We start from the raw sequence: 22187 nt of genomic DNA on the forward strand, positions 1-22187 counted from the left end.
TCTATAAAATTATCAGACCTTGTTAAACTCTTTCTTTTCTTCTTGCTACACTCAGGTAGCCACCATTTCCTTTAAAATATGTTAGTTGTACTTTATTAAATGTTTCTGAAAGGAGGCTGTTTTCCTACATCTCAAGTAGATGATTAAAAATGTGCAAAGGGAAAGTTTTATGAGTGTCTTTCAGAGGCTCGCCTGAGATGATGATAGTAATCTGGATTTATTTCTGCTAACATCATGCAATTCCCAGTTTAAGCGCATGCTGTTCCCTTTGGTTTCCTCCAAAGAGTGCCTTGCAAAATTCTTGCTCTGAGTTCATTGAATTGGCATTAAAAACCAAGCAGTTGTTATTACGTGGGGAACAAGTTGTATAAAAACTGACCTGTCTTCAGGTGGAATTTGGATCTAAAGTGATATGAAAAATAGCTTCAGTGTTTGTTTGGAGGTTGGAGTTTGTTGGGGTTTTTTGGCATTATTTACTGCTAAGTTTGCTCAGCATACAAGTTCTAAGAGCAGTTTTCATGAGGTTCAGTTCTTCAAATTTGGCTGAGGACCTGAGGTCAGACTAGGTTCTTTGTTTTGCATGTGTCATTAGTGTAATATGTAATTAGTGCTGCTGTTGTCTATTAAATTTCAAGCAGTACTTATAAGTAGTCTAGCATCTATGAAGATTATACACTGCATTGAACAGTCAGTTATTTAGAGGGAACTTTGTGAATAGTTGGTAACTAAAAACTATATGATTAAATCCCTATCTCTTTTCCACATTTTACAGTTTGCTTTGGAAGAACACTGGTGGAACGAGTTGGTATTGAGAATCTGAAGACCTGGGCAGAAGTAAATAGAGGTGCCATTATTCTATGTTGGTATGTAAGGCACATGGCCACTTCTGGTTAGATTACAGTGTTAATTTCTTGAACAGCTAAGAAGACATCAGTTGAAATTTCTACCAACAAAATGTACTGTATTTCATGCAACTGGCAAGTCTTCAATGGAACAGGGAGATGGAAGAATTCAAGCCAGAGTTTCCATAGGTTGTTCCTTGAACTCTGTCTTTTGTAGTTCTAGGAAGTAGCTCAGTATTGGAAAATCTGAAGATTAGAAATCAAATTTATTTTTAAAGTTGTGCCTACCATGTCTTGTTTTACAAGCACAAAATTCTCAAAAGAACAGTCTACAAATACCTACATAAAAATAATTAATGTAATTAATGAAATACCTGGGACTGGTGGCAGCATACAATAATTTGGAAATTGTTTTGTTTTGGTAAATTATGCTTTGTGTTGATCTCTTAATTACAAAGCCTAAAAATTTCTGATACTGGAATAAATAAATGTTTGGAAGAGACCATGCTTAAGAACAGACTATGCAAAGGCTTATGATGAGCTAACTGGCTCATGACTTTGAAGCAGCGAACCATGCAACTAGTGAGATAAAAAGTATTCCACAGGAATCAGACTAACAGTAACATTTTGTTTTATCGAATGTGAACGGCTGTGTTCATCATCACTGCTTTCGTTTTGTAGCTTCCTGTCAGTAGAAACCAAAGGTTTTACCTTTAACCCAAACTGTGTGGTCTGTGTTCTGGAACTTCTCTGTCAGCCTTCCACTTCTGGCTCCTTGTAAAGACTTTCACTGAACCAAAGTCAACAAACAATTCAAACAGACAACATGATTTTGAAAAATAAATCCTCTGCTTTCTTTTTGCTACTCTGCTTTTCTTTCTCCTGAAGTTACTTTAGACTCCTCACTGTTTGCTTTACTTCTCTGCTACTTTGATGTTCTTGCTCTTTTGCAGGGTGAATCAAAAGCTGTTTTCACTTCTGTTAGTTAATCTGAGTTCAATTCTAACTTTGTTTAGGCATTATCATTCAGATCACTAGTGAGAAGAATTGCTAGTTGAGGAGTAGTTGCAATCCAGATACAAAGCCAGTTTGCACAACATCCTAATAGTCATGGATCTGGCTGTTAAGATTGTTCAGCTGCCAGAATGATAATGCTCTTTCTTTGCCTCTCATAACAGGCCTTTAGAATTTAGTAAATGCATCTAATGTCTGTATGGTGTAGTTTCGTTAGAAAGGCTTATTTATGACACTCTATTATAAATTCTTGGAGTTTTTGCCTTTGACTCAAGGCCGAAGAGGTTCATTTAGCATGTGGTGTGGCTGGTGTATGTACTAAGCTGTTTAGATTGTCCAAATAAAGTTGCAAAGTAAAGTAACAGATTTTTTTTTCCGTATTTAGCACTTCAGTAGCTGGCTATCACTGTGGCAATAGTCTTTGAATAGGCTTTGAAGACTTACAGATAAAACAGGAAACTGTTAATTGCTTATTAGAAAAAACTAGCACAGTAGTGGTGTATTTTATGGAAAGGTCTGTGAGGAATGGCAGTCTTTCTCCCTGTCTGCTATTACTCATGTCACTATAGGATGGGACTTCGACAAGTGTCCTTTGTTACCAAGCAGGGGAGCTTATCTCACAGTCTGGCAGTATTTTCACCAATATTGAAACTTAGAGTAAAGAGAGAAAAGAGTATATTGCTTCTTTGTTTGCCGGAATTTTATTCTTAAGTTTTTTCTTTATTTCACTGAAATCTGAATCCTTGGTAGATTAAACTTCTCTTGATGACTTTTTAGGCATGAAGTCCTTTTGTTTAGGCAGCTGAGAACACAAAACCAGCTCCTTTTGTTCCATTTCATGTGACACCTGCTTACCTCAAAAACATATAGTAATTAATTGCATTTTTGTTTAACTACATGCACTGAAGTCAAGAGATTATCTAAATCATACAGCAATAATAAATTGAATTTAGTCTGGTATAGATAGTAACTACAGGGGTTTTTTTACATGATATAATTGTTGGGTTCTTAAAAACCTTCTCATTTAAAAAACCCAGATACTTCTTTTTCATAAGGGAGCTCAGATCCCTGAGGAAAAAGTGATTTTCAGACAATGCCATTTCCCCCCGAAGCCGTGATTGATTTTTGTTTTGTTGTTGGCTTTCAGAAGCCATCTGTCACATTCATGCAAATCAGAAACTCAGAATTACTCAGTGAGTCCATTTGAAGGTTTTTGGCTATCTAGTAATTATTTGTCAGTTACGAGCAGTCATTGCATGTGCTTGACTTCTTAGTTACCTGGTGTAATCTGGACCTTCACCTTTCCTTGTCCTACTTGGTTTTAATTTGATTTTTATAAAAAAAATCTGGGGCCTGGTTCTGGCATAATACTAGCTTGAGGAGTCCTAGGGTAATGAGAGGACCCTCTGCAGGCCAGCCTAGTGTATAAAGTCTTGCAAGTACTTGAATGTTATAGATGCAGGTCTGTTTACTTTCCTATATATGAATCTTCTGGGTATTTTTTTAATTTGTAAGTGATGTGTTACACCAGGGTAGAAAATGGACAAGAACTTGCTTCACCAAATGTCTTATTGACCTCCATGTGTTATTTGTGTAACCTGTAGGAGTTACATTTTATATCCACAAAATACATACGTGCCAGCTTTCTAGATCTTATAAAAACTTCCAGAATAATAGTTTTAAAACCCCCCACTATGTTCACTATGTTGGTCTTATCAGACATGCAGATGTTCTGTATTAAGAATGCCTGTCTTGAAATACCTGTGGTTACTAGAAGTTTGAAAGCAGCTGTACATGTGTAGCTGTCAGCAGATGAAATGAGTTTTTAGAAATACATAAAATGAGGTCCAAATTGTCTTGCTATTTTGTGTGCTCTCTGTCCCTTGTGGCGAGTGAACCATGTGTACTTCTCTGTGTTAATTACCAGTGTGATCAGCACATCCTTTGTCAGTGCTCTTGACTTTCTTGCTGTTGTCAGGGGTACATGACTCACAGAAAAGATGAGAAAGTATCACCCTCACCTGTGTTGAATGTCCCATGCAGTACTGCCTGTAGTGTTGCCATCTGGCACAGGATTTGGAGTTCTAAAGGAGTCAAAATATAAATCTCATCTTAAGCTACGTTAATTCCTTTATGTCTTTGTTCAGTTTGCCATGTCTAATCCTTTTTTAAAAAGTAGGCAAGAAACAAGCTTTTTGGAAGCTGCAAATTTGAGAGCCACTTGGAAGAGTCCTAGGGATTGTAAGGACTTGTAGTATCATGCAGCCTGCTTGACACCAGCACATGGGTGTTATAGTTTATTTCCAGACTTAGTTTATTTGTATGTCAAACTTGTAATTCTGATTTGCACACGTGGTTTGCACACATTGGCTGTAGAAGACACTTTTTTTAGGCGGTGTTCACTCATCGTTTTGAAATAGCAAATTAGCTGTGCCATTACCTCTATTTATTTTCTATTGCAGTCCAAGAACACTTCACTGTTAACTAAAGGAGGGGAGAAGGACGGTCAATACCTATGTTGATCTGCATAGTGGAGAAACTTTTTCTTTTCTAATATTATTTTGCATCTTATGATGAATTTCCTTGTTTCTGAGGAAGAAAGTTATGTTCGAAATCTGGTTTGTTTTCTAAAAGTAGTATGTAAAAGGAGAACAGAACTGGTAAGGGTTTGTGGTGCTGCACTAAATGTGCCATGGAAGTACCATAGTGAAGGTACTTGAATGTATTAGATGTATGGCACTGTATGCAGTTTTAGGACTCCTGTTACAGGAAAGGTATCAAAAACTGGACTGAGTTTAATGAAGGGTGACCAGCACAGTCACAGGTTGGATCCCTTGGCACGGTAGGAGAGGCTGTGGGGCTAAGGCTGTTTCGTCTGGGAGAAGGGGCAGCTTGTGGGCACCCAGCAGCATCCCTGGCACCCACGGGAGGGGATGGAGGAGAGCTGGTCCCTTCACAGCAATAGGGGGCAAGAGGCAGTGGCACAAGCTGAAACACAAGAGACTCAGGCTGAAGATAAAGGAGCAGTCTTTTCCCCATGAGGATGGTCCAACAACGGGGCTGGGGCCCAGGGAGTTTGGGCTGTCTCCAGCCTGGCAGGTTTCAAGCCAAGAGTGGGTGAAGCCTTGGACAACCTGGTCTGACCCAGTGTTTGAACATGCTTTGAACAGGGATCAGCAGTTCCCTGCAGACAGATTAATTATTTGTTGGTTGTGTTCTCACTTGGTGTTTCATACTGTTTGGAATGTTTTACATCTTTTTATAAGAGGAAGTGACAGAATCTGGCCTGAACTATATTCTTCCTAAATAGTTATTGTTTCCTTACATGGACAGCTTCTTTTCCTATGACCTTTGACATCCTGTAATTTTTCCTGTTTCTTGTAGCCTTCTCCGGAGCACTGATGAAAAAGTGGCAAATACAGTCAAAAAAGGACTGAAAAAGCTCATCCCAAAGCTGAAGCAGAATAAAAATGTAAAAGGAATAGAAGCACTACTGGAGAAATTGACTTCCTAATGTAAATGGAGATAAAATTATTATTTACATCAGTGCAATCCACTGAGATTTGGTAAGATTTTACATCATGGTTGTTGAAAGAAGCAGTGTATGCATTTGTATATTAAATAATTTCTAAAACAACTGGTCATTGTACTCATTCTGTTGTGCACAGTAGATTGTTCTCAGAGATTGAAATCTGAAGAAGATATAAGAGCTACTGGAAACTTCTGAACATATAATCAAGAAGTTAAATCTTTTCTGATAACTTGCTCAAAAATGTTTTGAGTCCTGTTAAAATTTGCACATATGTTGTCATGGTTACCATAGAAACACAAGCATCTGTTCTGGAGATATTGTGTACAGGCAAATACGCTTGTTCTTAATCCCCTTCCCTCCTGATTTCCTCAAAAAAACAAACAAGGAAAACAATTCAAGTTCCATTCTTACCCTGTGATGGAGGCCTTCCATCATCAAGAACTAACAAGAATAGAATGAAAACAGCGTCTGACCTTTTTCAGAGAAGGTCCTGAGGGAGCAGCTGACTGTTTCAATGGACCACAGTTCAGTTTTGTTTTACTTAAGTCTTCTGAGAAGTACACACTTTTAAGCCCTGAAAAAACCCCAAGTTTCTTCGTTGTAATGGAGGAGGGATGAATTTACTTCTGCATGATATCAAATAAGTATCCTATTGATTTCTCCTGTACCCTATTTTGATCAAGAAAAATCAAACCAATATTTTCTTTTAGAAAAAAATCCAAAGCTTTCTTCTTAGGGCTTTTATAGAATACCCACCCTGCTGGTGTTCAATGCCATGATGATAGACTAATCCACACAGAGAGACCAGTTAATTAAATCTCCAGCAGCAGGAGGCGTTCTTCACTGTTGATTAGCATGATAAAATGTGGCTTCATTTTTAATAGCAGATAGTTAGCCATTACTTCTCCCAAGATACAGCTTCCACAAGGTAAAGTACCATGCAACTACCTGAAGGTTACCAGTAGTTAAGTAAACTGGTTTAAGTTCCTGTATTTTACATACTTGAAATCATTCTCCTCAGTTACTGTGTTTATGAACAGAGTTCATGATGATCACCCCTACTTGTGCAGTCCGTTGGGAAGTGCAGTGCTCAGCACACTTCACAATCAGATTACCCAGTCTGAAACTCAGACTTGCATGCTTAGCATGAGGTAAAATACTCTCGTTCCCCAGGGCACACCTCTATGGCCCTGACAGTAAAGCACACAATCAAAGCATCACATCAGATCCTTGTCAGCAGACATTCTTAATGTGGCTTTTTGCTATTCAGTTTTTTAACACGTTCTCTAGCTATGATATTCTCATTGCTCCCTGAAATCCTCTCAATTGGAAGTATGTCTGTGCCAGATTTTAAGGATTAGATTATCCCCCTCAATAAGCCAAAAATTTAAAAGGGTTGTATAATTTTTTTTTGCTCCCTGTTTTGTTCTACTGCTAATAAAGCTACAAAGTTGATGTTATGAGGAAGAGCTGAAGGAGCTGGGCCTGTTCAGCCTCAAGAAGAAACACCTGAGAGGGGATCTCACCAATGTCTTATCAGTATCTCAAGGGAGGGTGTCAAGAGGATGGATCAAGGCTCTTCTCAGTGGTGCCGAGCCATAGGAGAAGAGTCAAAGAGCAGAAACTGATGCACAGGAAGTTCCACTTGAACATGAGGAAGAACTTCTTTTCTGTGTAGGTGACTGAGCACTTGGAACAGATTGTCCAGAGAAGTTGTGGAGTCTCCCTCACTGGAGATACTCAAGAACCATCTGGATGCAATCCTGTGCCATGTGCTCTAGGATGACCGTGGTTGAGCAGGGAGGTTGGACCAGATGACCCCACTGTGGTCCCTTCCAACCTGACCCAATCTGTGATTCTGTAATTATTCATCATAAATCTGTTGCATATTTCATTCAGCTTGGGTTTTTCTGGCAGTAACTGAGACTTCTTTAGAAACAATTCACCACGGTTTAAATTCAGTATCTGTTGCTAACTAAAACGATCCGTTTTATTGTCACAAAAGAAAATCCTGTCACAGAAACTAAGGAGCTACAATCTTCAGTAACTGAGAAGATGTGTTTACAAGCAGGAATACTTAATGCCAGTGCCAGTCAGGTGCTGGAATTTAGTACATTTTCTAGATCTGTATGCTTTAGTATAAATAGTTAAAGCAGTGAAATGCAGTTTCATCTTAGTAAGTAATCAATTGCTTCTCACTGGTCTTGTCTGGGGGCAGTATTTCTTAGTACAAAAAAATTACAAGATACTCAAATAAGCAAATTTATAGAAATAATCATAAACCCAATTGTAATTCATAGTTCACTTAGGTAGTTTGACCAGTAGATAAATGTTATAGTTAGGAAAAGGGTTTCTAACATTGTTTTTTTGCATCTCTTGATTTACTTGCTGACTGTGCTCCCCTCTAATTCCACCTAAGCTTACCAGTAATTGTAAGTACTGAAAGGTTAATCCCAATTAGACCCGATTGGCACTGGCATTAAGTGTTCCTGCTTGTAAACACATCTTCTCAGTTACTGAAGATTGCAGCTCCTTAGTTTCTGTAACAGGATTTTCTTTTGTGACAATAAAACATTGTTTTAATTAGCAACAGATAATGAATTTAAACTGTAGTGAGCTGCTTCTAAAGAAGTCTCAGTTACTGCCAAAAAACCCAGCCTGAAAAAAATATGCAACAGATTTGTGACTGACTAATTAGTGGCAGACTAAAACAGCAGAAAACAAATCTGGTACAGCCCCTCTGAATTTTTGGGTTATTGAGGGGAATAAATTAATGCTTAGAATCTGGCGCAGATATACTTCCAATCAAAGATTACAGGGAGCAGTGACATTAAGTCGTAGCTAGAGAAAGTGTTAAAAAACTGAAAGTAAAAAGTCTTGCAAATATCTGCTTACCTGGATTTGGTGTGATGCTTTGATTGTGTTCTTTAATTATGGTTGCTCTAACTGGATGTGTACCAGGCAGTTAATTTGCATTTTTGAGTCTACATGTATGGTTTATTTTAAGTTATGTGTAGTAATTTGGAGTGATGACTGCTAATTTTCCTTACCACAAACTGAGAAATGCCACTCTCACTTAAGTAGACATCAGTTTAGGTTATGCTATAGACAACACTATTTTCCTACCAGGGGTAGAACATAAATTTTGCTGTTAAGGTGTGTCTTTAATGTCAGTTGAAACCAAATTCTGAAATGGCCTTAATAGAAGGAGAGGCTGTGTGAGTACAAAGGTTGTTTAAGTGGCTTAAGGTGTATGAGAGAGTAGTCTATTTTTTTGCACTGAAGAAGCTGGTTGGATGCAGTGCCATTTCTGTCCTGATCTAACTCTGTGGCTGTGTGAAGGCTGAGAAGTAAAATCTTTAAAGCTTATGAAACAAAAATGGTTTGATTTTTTTAAGAGTGTCTTTTTTATTTTTTTAAAATGTACTTGACAAGGATTTTTGCCTAATTCAGGTTTTCCAAACTGATCAAATTATTGCCCACATCTTAGTATAGCTAGTAGTGATTGTGTTATTGCCAAGAAGACAACGGAAGTGCAAATGCAGCAAGTAAGTGTTTGTGTCGGCTACTCGCTCAGAAGAAAGGCTGTGCCAGCAATTATGGGGCATTTGTTTTAAAGCCGTTGTCTCGAAGTGAAGTGACTGTCCCCTGTGGCCATCCAGAGCCAACACCTCTCACTTTACATAACAGAAGCTGGAGTGTGAACCACCAATGTTTAATCATTGTGAATGCTAGGACAGTCTAGGACAGAAAAGGTGGTGATAATTGTTTAATTTTTCATTCTTAGAAGACAGAGGACCCCTTTCCTTGGTAGTATCCATTGACTTGGAAAAAGGGGCATACGCACAGGTACCGTTGCACCTTAATAGTGCTTGGATTAAGGTACAGAAGAACCAGCATTCCCCTTTGCTGCTGACAGCAGGATCTATCAAGAGCAAGCAGTACTTTGCTTTTCCACTGACTCTTCACCAACTTACCTTTTCTTCAAAAGCAGAAAATGTACACAATGACTCTTGAGTTTATGTCTGGGTGCAGAACTGAGGAAAAAGTGGGGTCAGCAGAAAGTGCAGAATGATGGACTTAACTGGAAATAAAGGGGGAATGTTGTGGGACACTATACACATTGCAGGCAGATTTTCTTTCTTACTCCTGTCCATCTCTTGTTTAGTTGGACTGTAGACCTGTTGGAATGGACACAAAGCCATATCCATGTATGCACACCCTTTGGTACTTAGGGTTTCTGCCAAATGTTCTTGCTATTATTGTGTCATGTCTAAAAAATTAAATGGTACTAATCAAACATTAAAATTAGGGCTTTTTTAATTTCTTACATCTTTAAAACAGATTCATGCAAGTGTTCATTGCAGTAAATCAAGACACATTTCCTTCTGATTTCTTAGAAATCTGTAGTGTCCATTAGACAGTTGGCATTGTCAAATTAAAGGTCACTGTCAAAACTCATCCGTTTTGCCTCACTAGTGTGTACAACATTCCTCATCTGCTTTCTCAAAACACAGAAGTTCATGTACTCTTAACGAAATTATTCCATCAGTTTTCCTGTTTTCTAATTGGGGTTTAAAACTTTTCCATTTTCCCTTACATGCTCCATTATGTAAGTTGAACTTTCCATTTATAAGGGTTTTTTTGTGTGTTTTGTTTTGAGACCCTGGTCTTTTAGGATATGGAACCTTTTTTAAGATCTATAAATGGTAGATACTGTTTTATTAACCACCTAGTAAAGAAGAGCATTCACTGCTATTTTAAAAATACTATTCTATCATAACCGGGTCGTCAACCTTTTCTCCCATCCTTATAACTGCAAATTTCAGCAGTTCAAGCTTTTCTTGACATGATTTTTTTTCTTTTAGAAGTGTGCAAAGGCTGTAGCATCCAAAGTAGCCAGTAGTAGAATTTACAAGTTGTAGTATGGGGAGGGATTAAGGGAAGGGAAAGTTACTAATGGCTGGAAAACTGGAAAATATGTGCGTTAAATTCAGTTAATAGCAGTAATTCCTTGCATATCCCCAACTTAACATTATATGTCTTTGTGATTTTTCTCTTGTAGTATTAAAGTTTTGTCAAGGGCCATACTAGTTGAAGTGGGTTAACCATCTTGATCTGCTGTTATGGAAGATGGTTTTAATTGTTGGATTTATATCTCTTTCAATCAGAACATGTCTTACAAATACAGTTACCTGCTTTACAAAATGTAAAAATCTTACAGATTCTCTAATTTTCCCTGTCTTCCCCACAGCTGGTTCTGCCTGTCATTCCTGTACTTGTCAGTCTGTGATATAACTGGAGTGTGTCTATGTGGATTACATCTTTTATTAGAATAAATAAAAAAGAAATAGAAAGCACAGAGGAGGGAGCTGACAGACTTCCAGGTATACAGGCATGTACAAATAGGTGCTAGAAGCATTGAACTAAAAAGTCATCAGAATGTTTTTATTTGTTTGCAAAACAGAGGTAAATAAGTTACTTGTGGGGAAAAAAAGAAAACCAAACAAAAAAAAAGGAGAACAAAAGAAAAAAACAAACTAGGGTTTTCATTTCAAAGATGTACTGAATTAAAAGCATCCCCAAAAAACTATTTTTTATGGAAAAGAGTATTAAGGTAATATTGGTTCAATATGTTATAGTCATTGAAGTTTCTGCTCACAGAGTGTGGTTAGATGAAGAAGATCGATTGCCACAACATTTGCTATTAAGTCATCTTCACAGTGGTGATGGCACCAGTTTTCAAGGCAGTCATTCTTGTGGTTGAAATGCTTTCAGAGGCTGTTTTACAAATTGATGCCACCTGTTCTTCCATGTAAGCATTTTTTCTGTCCTTTTTTCTCTGTCTGAAGAGGTTAAAATATTTAAAGCCTCTTTCAAATTCTGTATTTTTTGATAGTGGGCAGCAGAAAGACATGTTTGAGATATGTCTGAATTATTTCTCTTCAAAATAGTTGAAAATGGTTGAACTTTCACGTTACTGTAAACACTCTACCCTTGGTAACAGGACTCCAGGCTTTTGGTACACTCTGCACCTGAGAAAGATGCAGCACAGCTAGGTAGCACAGCAGGTAGCAAGCACCAGATATTTTTAAGGAAAAGGGGAATCTGGCAGCCTGTAACCTCTGAGTGGCAGCAGTGAGCAGTTTTCTGTATGAGGGGCTGTATTTCCCACTAGGATACCCACCCAGCTACCTTGCCCTGCCTAAAGGGCGTGTCAGCTCCCCATTACAAAGAAATGTGCTGTCGCCACCTGCCTGTGATTTCCTGAATTTTCCTAAATTTCTGGAACTTACTGGTTTTGGTGTTGGTTTTGTTTTTGTTTTTGTTTTTTGCTTGCTTGTTGTGTGGTCTGTGGTCCTGTGTCATTGTCGTCCCTGTCCCTGCCCACCCTCCCCAACCACCCCCATCTGCCAGAACTGGTGAAGGAAAGAGTGTTGGTGGCCTGAAGAACAATTATTAAGTGGTAGCAAAAGACTGACTTTATAGTATGGTACTTGCTTATCTGGTTATTAACAGGGGTCAAAATCTTTTGCTTATAAATGGAGCAAATCCACTTTAGAAGTTAGAATGACAGTACAGAGTAATTTTATAGAGTAGAATTAGACTGTGACAAGTTTTATTTAAAACCTCAGTAATCTCTATCTCAGGACCTACTTGTAGAAAGCTTTAATTTTTCTCAGCATATTTCCATTAAATTGCCTAAGTACATAAAAACTAGCGCTGACCTTTCCCTTTTTCAGTCCTAGATAAGGAGCTGGATTACAGTCAAATGGCATGTAATTTCTATACTAACAAATAAAGAAGTCAATAAAGGTTTTGTAATAGTCGATAAGCGTATTTTTACGTAACATAAAACCAGAATCTTCTAAACCGTTGAAATTTTTCTTTCCTAATCTTATTGACAGCCATTATTTTTCTTCAAAAACATTGCGTTATTCCTAGTTGATAATCAAAAATGTTGAAGTATTCCTAGTTGATAATCTTTAAAGTTTTACATATTTAAAGACTGAATATTGCTATTTGCATTAGAAGCCTGGGAGTAGTACCAGATGCCTATTAATCTGTGGTTTACTGTAGCTATCCCTGTAAGTGCTATCTTTCTGAATGAGAAAAGCAAACAGCTGCTGAGCTGAATTGAAAAAATGATGTTCTTCTAAGACAAGGATTTGTGCAGAAGCAAATTCTAATTGGAATTCTTTCCACTGTCTCATGTAAAGACAGACTAGATTTCTACCACCCCCCACATTTTTTTTTCTTTTTTTTTTTAATGCTCTCTTTTTACTCCTTTTTTCTTTTTTCTTTTTTTTTTTTTTTTTTCCTGTTCTTTTCTTTTTCACCCCTCTTTCTTTCCCCAGTAATTCCCTGGCCTAAATTAAGAAGAAGAAATAATACTTAGTTCTCCTGAAATGAAGGCAGGCCGTCCAGATAAACTGACTGTTTCTTTGTCTAACAGAGACACACCATGGTTACTAAGTCTGTAGTGAAACATAATGATAGAACATATTTTCCTTCTCCCTCTGGGTCTCATTAATGTCTGCAGTTAGTTAAAACAGAAGACTTTATCATGACCATATTCAGAGCGATTTTTAATTTCTCAGTGGTTAGAGAATCCTCCACCCTGTTTCCCCAAAACCTTACTTATGCCAAATCAGCATCTCATAAAACAAGACCTATCTACTTTAATAGTATAGCCCATATTTGTTGTGTTTAATATTTTCCCTTGATGTGTTATTTTAAAACCTTTTGACTGTCAAAGCCCTATGGCATTCAAGTAACTAAGACAATCACGACTCCTGCATTGTTTCTGGGTGTTGTCATGTGTACTACTTGACTCTTTCCTTTGAGTAATCTAGGGATGGTGATAATGCCATTGAAGGTCTTAGTGAATGTGGCAGAATAAATTGAATCCTTCTCAGCGGGAAACATTGTGTTAACAAAAAAATGGCAAAAATGCTACATCCTCTTTGAAAACCAGCTGGTTTTGCACAGCCTTTTGCAGGTTTTCAGAAGTTTGTTCTGTGGGAATATGAACTCGTTCCTTCCTCTGAGCTGGCTGGAGGTCCACTTTGTATGGTATGAGCCTCAGACGGACTCTCACAGCAGGAGAGGACTTTATGGGAGGACCATCCACACAGAAAGTGCTGGCACTAACACAGCTTTGGGCAATCCAGGCAATGTCTGACTGGTGTAGTCATACCTCAACTTTAGGCATACTCTTTCCTGTTGAAATGCACACACTTATGCTTGTTACCCATAAAATAAGATCAGTTAAGCCACAAGGCAGAAAGCTGGATAAGGTAATCCAGAGAACAAAATGATGAGTTTTGCCTGAAAAAAAAAACCTACCAAGGACTAACTTCTGGTTTTCTGGAAAGCGCTTTACTCCACTAAGGACTGGTTCACCTCCTCAGTGCAGCAGGGCAGGGGAGTCAGGTAATTACAAAACAATAACCAGGAACTTCATGTAGTCTTGTGCTTAGTGTTTCATAGCCAGAAATGGCTACCATGTATCTCGTGCCAGCTCTAGGTGTTAATCAGAGCTTTTGGCATTGAGCTTGGTCGTGAATCAAGTGAGAATCTACCCATGCACCCCCAAACAGTCACATTTTTGTGATGAATCAGTGCACAGAGCAATCAAGATGGTCCCAAAGCTGGTGGGGCTGGATGGCAGAGGGATGAGGATGCAAAGTGCATTGAGAAAAGAGGGTAGGGCAGGTGCTGGGTAAGCTGAGCTGCCCAAAGTGTGATGACCTTGGTGCTCAGTGCACCCAGATGGGACCTGGTGGTAACTGGTTACAGTATCTCCTTCTATGGGGACAGAAATTGTTCTCCTCTGTGTCCGTCAGTGTTTTTGCCCATAGCCATGAGCCTGTAGCGTTCTCCAAGTAAGCATTTTACCTTCATGTGGCTGTAGTGTATGGGGACTGACTCTGGAGTCCTTCCAGACTAAAGTTGTCAACTAAAAATTGTTTGGGCCAGAGGAGACCGTAAGTTTGGGAAGATTTTGCTGCTTGGTCAGGGTACTTTCATAGCTTTTTTGCTGAAGCAGGGTCTGTGACCCACAGCTTTGCACCCAGATGAGTGCTGGAAACACCAAGCTCTATGGTCTTTTACTGTCACCTTGTGACATTGGGCCATTATTTACCTGGTGCAAATGGAACAGATTCAGCTAGAGGGGTGCAGGAGACTCTCTCCAAGCTGTACTTGAGTGGTTATAGCAGTGTTATGGGACTTGTGCATTAAAATCTTGTTGGACAGGTAAGAAAGCACTTGCCAAGGACATTGAATTCTGACTCCTCATTAAAAGAGACAAGACTTCCTTTTCTTCTGCTCGTGTTTTTTGTGGAAAGCCTATTCCTTGACATGTCTTGAAAAACATCTACTTGAATGGGTCCTGCAGGTGACACAAGTGGGGTGGAAAATAGTGATTTCTGTCAGGTCTGAGCCTGTGATGAAGTCCAGTCTCAGCAGAATAAGTGTTCAGGCTTTCAATTTCTGTAGGTGGCAAGAAGCTACTGAGCCTGTCATGCAGAGCTGAGCGTCTGCATCCCATCTGCATGGTCATTCCTTCAGCAAAAAATTAAAGTGTCCAGTATCTTGGAAAGTTGGGTAATCACCGGGGTTTAAGTCCTTTTAAGGGATCTAACTCCAGCTGCATGCTGAAAATAAAGCATAATTGTGTTTTTGCATGCTTGTAACCTCCCACCTCACTCAACTGCAGTAAGTGGTTTCCTGTGGTTTCTGGAAGCTTCTTGTCCTCTTGTTGCTGTGCAGAAGGGCCATACAAATTCATACTGTCCCTAGAGCCAAAGTAAAGCACCTATTCTTCTCAGTGAGTGCCAGGATTGTGCCTGCTGCATTGTGTGCAGTCCAGAGCAGCAAACATCTATCACATTGAACTCCCAGGGCTCAGCTGTGCCTTAAAGACATGGTTTAGCTTTTAACAGAGCTGATCAGCACACAATGTGCTGCCTGTCATTCCTAAAGAACAAAATGACAGATGGGCTTATGATACGTTTGTCTGGAGGTAAAGAATGAGAAGAGCAAGTTGGTTACTAATTACCTTCTCACCATTGAAAGGAGAAATGTCCCCATGCTTGACACAATTCACATGGACAGAGCAAAATTAATGAACTTTTTCACCCTCAGCTGTCCCAGAGTGAGCTTCACACCATTGTCTCCCTTGTGGTCCTGAGACTTGAATGCAGCCATTTGCATTCAGCAGGGTAGCACAGACAAAACGTGAGAGTTCAAGAGTTTTAAAATGCATCCCTGTCATCAGGATGCTTTGCAACAGGAGTGCTGCTGACTAACAGCCATGGGTCATATCGGTGATTGCTCCTTTTCGTGACACTTTTTTTCTTAAGGCTCTTTGTATCTAATTATCAATAAAGTAATTTTTCTTTCAGATCTGTTATTCAGCTTACTATTTCTAAGTTGGTATGACTGCTCTTATGTAAAAGGAATATTCCTGATTTGCTGTGAATTAATATATGAAACTGTGATTCCATTTAATTGTAATTTTTATTTGTTTTGTAGGTTTGGGGGGAAGTTTAGACACATGAAAAATCACATCCAGCTGTGCAAGGAGACCCAGTAATCTTAGGACACAAGGTACCCTTGAGGGTGAGCTAAGTGTCAGAATTATGTCCCTAATGGCTGTATGTACTAGATAAAGTATCTTGACTTTAAACTATATTTAAAATTGTTTACAGATAACTTCTGATAAGATCCTTTGTGATCAACAGACTTTATGAGATACTATCCATTACATATTTAATTTGATTTAATTCCTTTTTAAATGCTGCTTTAACACTTATGTCCCATGACAGGCCTATTATTCTAACAATTCAATAAATAGATACGTTAAATACTGTAAAATAAATTTAGATTATTATTTAATACTACACCTAAAAAGATTTGTGTTTAAAAACGTTTTCAAAATTGATCAATGAGATTTATCAACTCAAACTCCAGAATTCTTCACTAGTTCTTGTCACAATGAAATATGGTTATGGGTGTGGTGATGGAGGGAATGCTGAAAGCAGTGTATTGCTTGCTTGGATATGAAAATAGGAATAATTTGCAGGGCTGCATCTGAAAAATAAAATAGGAAGAGTGAAGCATAGCTATCTGACAGTGGAAACAGAAGCTGAAATCTTAAGGAGTGTAGCTGCTGCTAATATTTAGGTAAGTGCTCTAGGCTGTTTTCCTGGATTTGAAAGCTGATGTGAAACCAATTTAAGCAATGCAATCAGTATATCAGGTATTCTATTTGATCCATTTTTGAGACTGCCTTGACAGCAGTGAGGTGGCTGACCCTTAATGACAGCAGTTTGTTTTCCTTTGGTACTATTAGGGTGGGTCTTTATTGCCAGTCTAATCAGTAGCAGGAGGCTAGATTCTTCGTGTAGGTTGAATTCAGAGTTTCTGAATGGTTAATCTGAAGAAGGTAATTTCAGAGAGTTGATGAGCACTTTAGTTCTACTCACCATATAGCAAAGTTTAAAAAAAAAAAAAGTCATAATCTGAACCTTTTTAGTTTTGAAAACAACCCCCTTCAAAACAGGTTTCACCATCTACTTCTGTTACTTTTGGCCTCTTCAGTTTATCTTCGCTTAGCTTGGCTGATCTGTTTTTCTTCTTTCTCCTTCAGCTTCTCCATTTCCTCCCAATACCCAAAGCACAAGCTGTATCATTGGTGTGACAAAGGGTGGGTTGCACCTTCTCCACAGCACTCAGATATTTTCTTCATGGCTCTCCGTGTGAAGTCAACCTTCCCTCTTTCTTTCTTGAGAGCTGTGTACTCGTAAGCCTTCAGCTTGCTGTAATAGTCTGAGAATTTGTTGTAGAGGATGGAGATGGGCATGCCATTCAGGATTATTCCAAAAGCAATGCAGAGGAAAGCAAACAGGCGACCAAGGTGAGTTTCTGGACACATATCACCATATCCCACTGTAGAGATGCTGACCTACAGGCAAATCGACATTCAGCTTATTAGCTGGGAAGAAATATACAAACAGATATGTTCACTGATCAGGGACAATTTTAAAGTTAGTGGTTTTTTACTTTGCATCGCAAGTCTGAAATACTCTGTAATGCCTTTCTTTTCTGTACCATCCATCTTATGGAAAATATGCCTTTTTAAAAAATTCTCTCCCATGAAGTAAAGAAAGACAATGATTAGATACCATTTAGGAGGATTTTTAGAAGCTTTGCCCTGCAGAGGAAATTTCCAAACAATTTCCACAGCAGCCTGTCCAGAAGGTGAGTTTGCTTGGATGCAGTGAGAGAATAGATGGGACTCCCTGACCATGCAAATCCACCGATAGCTGCAACCTTGCTCCCTTATATCACTTTGAACAGATACCCTGTTTCTAAATCCAGTGTGCTGATAAACCCCAGTATTTGGGACTCAGTTCGTGGGTTATATTTTGGGTTTTACCTGTGTTTGTCATATATATTGTAGGAACTAATGCAAAACACATGAAAATCTTCAGCTAATTGTGAAATGTAATTTCATAATATTTGCACTATAGGAAGAAGTGATCCAGGACTCTGAAGTTTCTAGATAAAATCCTCTTTAATGATAACATACCTACAAGGAACTGTAGCCTGGAATTTTTTGCTTGCAATATATGCTTGCAACATATATATTAATAGTGCTAAGTGGGTACCCAGGTGGGAAATTTTTGCTGAATTCCCTTTTGAAGAAGTAACTGGGGGTTGTTTAAAATGTTTTGCGTTTGGTTGCTGTTGTTTTTTGTTTTGTTTTGTTTTGTTTTCTTTGAGAGTGGTGGTATTTAGTGTATCTGTTTTCTATGAATCTGTACACTTTGCCATTATATTGTCTGCATAGTTTCACAGACATTTTTCTTCTCAGCCCCATACTATACCAAGTACTATGATACTTTCACTGTAAAATTCCGTTTCAAAAATTCATGGGTGTTTGATTATGGGGATGCTACATATGAATTATGTACTCCCAAACAGTCAGCATAAAATAACTCCTAATTTAGATACTTCCACTGCACACATCTTGATTTTTTTATAATTTTTACATTTAGTAAATATAACTTACTTTTCTCTGGCAGGTAAAACTTGCAGGCTTTTGCCACCTGGCACTTTCTAGTCAGTGCAAGAGACTAGAGACTTTTTCAGCCAGTGAATTTTATTTATTTTTTTTCACAGTGTGTCTCAACACACTGTGTGTATCCCTGAAACAGTAACGAAATCTCTGGCAGAAGTCAACCACAGGCTGTAGGACTTTCACTGTAATGCCCTTGTGACTTTAGCCACAGTAAGTGGCTTCAGAATGAATAAATAAATAAGTCTTTGGAAGGTCACAGTGTGCAGCCTGCCATCCTCTAACATCCTAAATAAAATGTTATTTCCAGTGAAGAAAGCATTAGGGTGCATGAAACAGCATTGGGTGAGCACATTTGTAGGATGCACCTGGTGCTTCCTGTGGAATAAAAAGGATTAGTCACTTGCTTTAATGGAAATTAAGTCACTGGATTTGAATGATAATACAGGATAAATATCTCCAAAAATAAATACTGAGATGAAGGCAAGATGTTTATCTCTACCAGCCAGGAGAAAATCATTATCCTCTGATGAGGCTCTGTTCCACTGGCATAGTCTTATACATTGCCTGTAACAGTTTAGGAGGGATACTTCTTCTCTTGCATGTGGGAGACTGTGAACACTGTTGGATTTTAATAAAATTTGAGTGATCCAGATATTTAATTTGCAGTCTTAAAGAACAGATAGCCTTTAAAAAGTGTTTCATGCCTTGGAATTGCAATGTGCATGCTACAGCTTCTGTTTTGAAGAAACTTACTCAGCTAAATAGGCCTTTTTCACAGTCATATAAGTTTCTTAGGAATATCTAAATGATTACAGTATCAACAGTTTGCAGAAATGAGCCCAAAAGATTTTGCATATAACCTGCATGTTCAGAAAACAAAACATAAGGCTGATGTCCTTATTCTAGCAATGTATGAAGCATGAATGTTTTCATAACCTGTATATATCACTTACAGATGATCTGCAAAGGTCACATTACAGGACCCTTTCCTTTATTCACTGATTTTTCCATCCTTCCCATGGCCCGGCTTAAAGGATATTCAGCACTGGTACATATATGCGTGTGCATATGTAAATGTCTATGTGTGTCTGTAGGGCCAGTTTTTCTGCCATGAGCTGAATCACTATGAACATATGTGTGGTAAACCACCACACCTCATTGGTCATTGCTGCAGCAGAAGTGCAGACTGTGGGCTCCAGGACTGCTGGCCAGGAGAAGTGACCTTGGATGGGCTGGGATTACTGTTCTGTGGGCCCCATACGCAGCTCCAGCACCCAGTGTCTATGCTGATCAACCAGCATGAGATGTTCTGACTCCTATCCAGTCCATTTGCATGGGCTTCTTTCTCCGGGGAAGTGACTGGGACAGAGCTAGACCCATAGCCATGCCCAGGGCTCAGTCCTGGGGCCCTACATAAATGTCTGTGTCTTAGGGTTATGGGTGGCCAAGATAGAGACCCTTTGCCTCCCCTCAGCATCTGCAATGCCTAGCTACCCCCTGTTTTCATCCAGAATGCTATAGATACACACATCTGCAGCACAACAGAACACACTCTCTTGTGTAAAACAACTGTTGGTTCTGATGCATCTTTAACAACCAGAGCTCTGGGACAGTTTTCGCTTTTAAAGTTTGAGTGACCTGACAATAGTTAATAAACTATGTCTTATCATCTTGCAGTTGTATGATGGATCACAGAAGATCTGCAAATAGAATAAGAATGAAAATCCTGTGTCCACCTGCAACCAGATAGCCTGATGCATTCATTTTTGTTTTCCTTCCTTTTGTTTTTGGCAACACTGACAATGGCATTAAATGGGGAAATCTTTTCTTTCCCATCTCTTTGCCTGTTTCTTCTTTAAAAGTGCAAATACTTCCTGCACTTGGAGAGATGGCAATTTCAACACTTCCTGCCTGATTAAGCCTTTAAGCTTACTACAGAGGTGAATGAGTGCATGCTTGTGTGTGTGAGTGAGTGCATATGTCCTGTAAGCTCAGAATTCAGAGCAGATGTTCACTGATCTGAGCCTGTTGTTTTCAAGGCTGCCAGCAGCTTCAGCAAGGAAGGGGAGGGTAAGGGAAGGGGGGCCTCTGGATACCCAGCAAAGTAAGATGTGTTTACTTACAGCAGCCCACCACCAAGCATGGGGAATGCTGGTGAAGTTGGTACTGGAGACGTCATGCTCCACTGTGTAGACCATGGCGGAGAAGGCAAAGATCCCCATAGCAATGAAGAGCAAAAGACAGCCCACCTGCTGGTAGCACTGGCGCAAGGTAAAGCCGAAGGCACGCAGCCCTGTGGAGTGGCGGGCCAGCTTGAGGATGCGGAAGATGCGCATGAGGCGCATGATGCGAAGCACTTGTCCTACCTTGCCCACCCGTCCCACCTTCTCGATATCGTGCTCATGCTGAGAGCCTCGACCCCGGGGCTGGTCATCATCAGTAAAGCATTCGAGCAGCAGCTGCAGATAGAGGGGCAGGATGGCAATGAGGTCTACCGCATTGAGGGCGCTGCTGGCAAAGCGGCGTAGGTCTGGGGTAGAGACCAAGCGCAGCAGGTACTCCAGTGTGAAGAATGCAATGCACAGGGTCTCAATGTGCTCCAAGACAGGCCGGCTATCCCCGCTCTTCCAGTCTACCTGCTGCATCTCCTCCACAGTGTTGAGTGCCAGGGCCACCACGGAGATGAGCACAAAGAAGCTGGAGGCCACTGCCATCACCTTGGCGGTGACAGAGGAGAAGGGCTTCTCCATGAGGTTCCAGAGGCGCCAACGTTGGGGACCATAGTAGCGCATGTGGTGGAAGAGCTGCTCGTTCTCCTCAGCCTCTGCCTGGGACCGCAGCTCCCGCTGGACCTTCAGCTGTTCTCTCAGCTCGTCACGGCGCTCCTCGAAGCAGATGCGGCAACAGCGAGGGGTGTATTTGAGACGCACACCCCAGTAACTCAGCTCCTCCAGGAAGCTACAGGGGCACAGCTCGTCTCGCACACGCAGCACCCCCGAGGCATAGAAGTTGTACACCAACTGGAAGACAGCTGGGTCCCGGTCAAAGAAATACTCATCAACCTGGGCAGCATAGTCATCGCACAGGCCCAGCTGGCAACGACGGTCAGTGCAGGTGGCCAGGCGGCCCAGGCGGGTCTTGGGATAGATGGCCACTGCCTGGTAGGTGAGACGGTAGCTTTGGCCGCCAACGTTGATGTTCAACATGGATGGAGCAGACGCTGTGGCCGGGGCAGGAGAACAAGGAATGAATGATGGGGCCTTGTTTTCTCCCTTAAATGCATCTTCACTTAGCCATTTTCCTTGTTCTTTCTCTTCGTCTTCCTCATCTTCATCATCCACATAATAGTTGTAATTCCCCTCAGGTCCCAGTAGCAATAGGGACTGGGTATTCAAGGGAGCGTTAGCAGAAAAACCACTCTGCTTGTCTACATGCATGCCTTCGTTATCCTTCCCCTTGTTGAGCTGTGGGAGGATGTTTGGTGCTTCCCCCTCTCTGCCTTTACATTTCAGGAAGGGAAACTCTCGCTGCATGTTAAACTGCAACATACTATTATTCCTTACTCTTCTCCCTTCTTTGCATTCACCTGATCAAGCAACTAACACCAGTCCTTTCCAACACTACAAAGGCTGACAATCCTGTTTTCTTCTCTCTTTATCTCAGCAGTATCATGCACAGCAGTGGTTCTGCATTTTTCTCCCTGCCA

The 22187-nt window shown here is 39.9% G+C and overlaps 2 protein-coding genes across 4 annotated transcripts in view; one reads left to right on the plus strand and one right to left on the minus strand.

The window, feature by feature from the left end:
- PUM3 (pumilio RNA binding family member 3) overlaps nucleotides 1–17314 on the plus strand; it is a 36099-nt gene extending 18785 nt beyond the window's left edge. For 2 of the 3 annotated variants that reach the window (XM_027752240.2, XM_027709690.2), the window contains exons 17-18: nucleotides 773–863; nucleotides 5241–5493. In XM_027752240.2, the coding sequence (XP_027608041.1) occupies nucleotides 773–863; nucleotides 5241–5370 (221 nt within the window). In that variant the 3' untranslated portion in view covers nucleotides 5371–5493. Of the gene's footprint in view, nucleotides 1–772; nucleotides 864–5240; nucleotides 5494–15930; nucleotides 16018–17047 lie in introns of those variants that run through there. The other variant, XR_005564758.1, reaches the window with a different exon arrangement.
- KCNV2 (potassium voltage-gated channel modifier subfamily V member 2) lies at nucleotides 16746–22029 on the minus strand. The gene is made up of 2 exons (XM_027752236.2): nucleotides 20605–22029; nucleotides 16746–17362 (listed from the first exon to the last, which is right to left on the minus strand). Exons 1-2 carry the CDS (start codon nucleotides 22027–22029, stop codon nucleotides 17087–17089), a joined length of 1701 nt encoding a protein of 566 aa, XP_027608037.2. The 3' UTR covers nucleotides 16746–17086.
- Nucleotides 22030–22187: the final 158 nt, after the last annotated feature.

Source organism: Pipra filicauda, unplaced genomic scaffold (assembly GCF_003945595.2).
Source record: "Pipra filicauda isolate LSUMZ 115617 unplaced genomic scaffold, ASM394559v2 scaffold35_size7292922_pilon, whole genome shotgun sequence".
NCBI classification, from domain to species: Eukaryota; Metazoa; Chordata; class Aves; order Passeriformes; family Pipridae; genus Pipra; species Pipra filicauda.

Coding starts and splice junctions, on each gene's coding strand:
- KCNV2 (XM_027752236.2), bottom strand. CDS start 22,029: ATGTTGCAGTTTAACATGCAGCGAGAGTTTCCCTTCCTGAAATGTAAA. Junction 17,363..20,604: donor ATGCTTGGTGGTGGGCTGCT/GTAAGTAAACAC, acceptor ATTTGCCTGTAG/GTCAGCATCTCTACAGTGGG.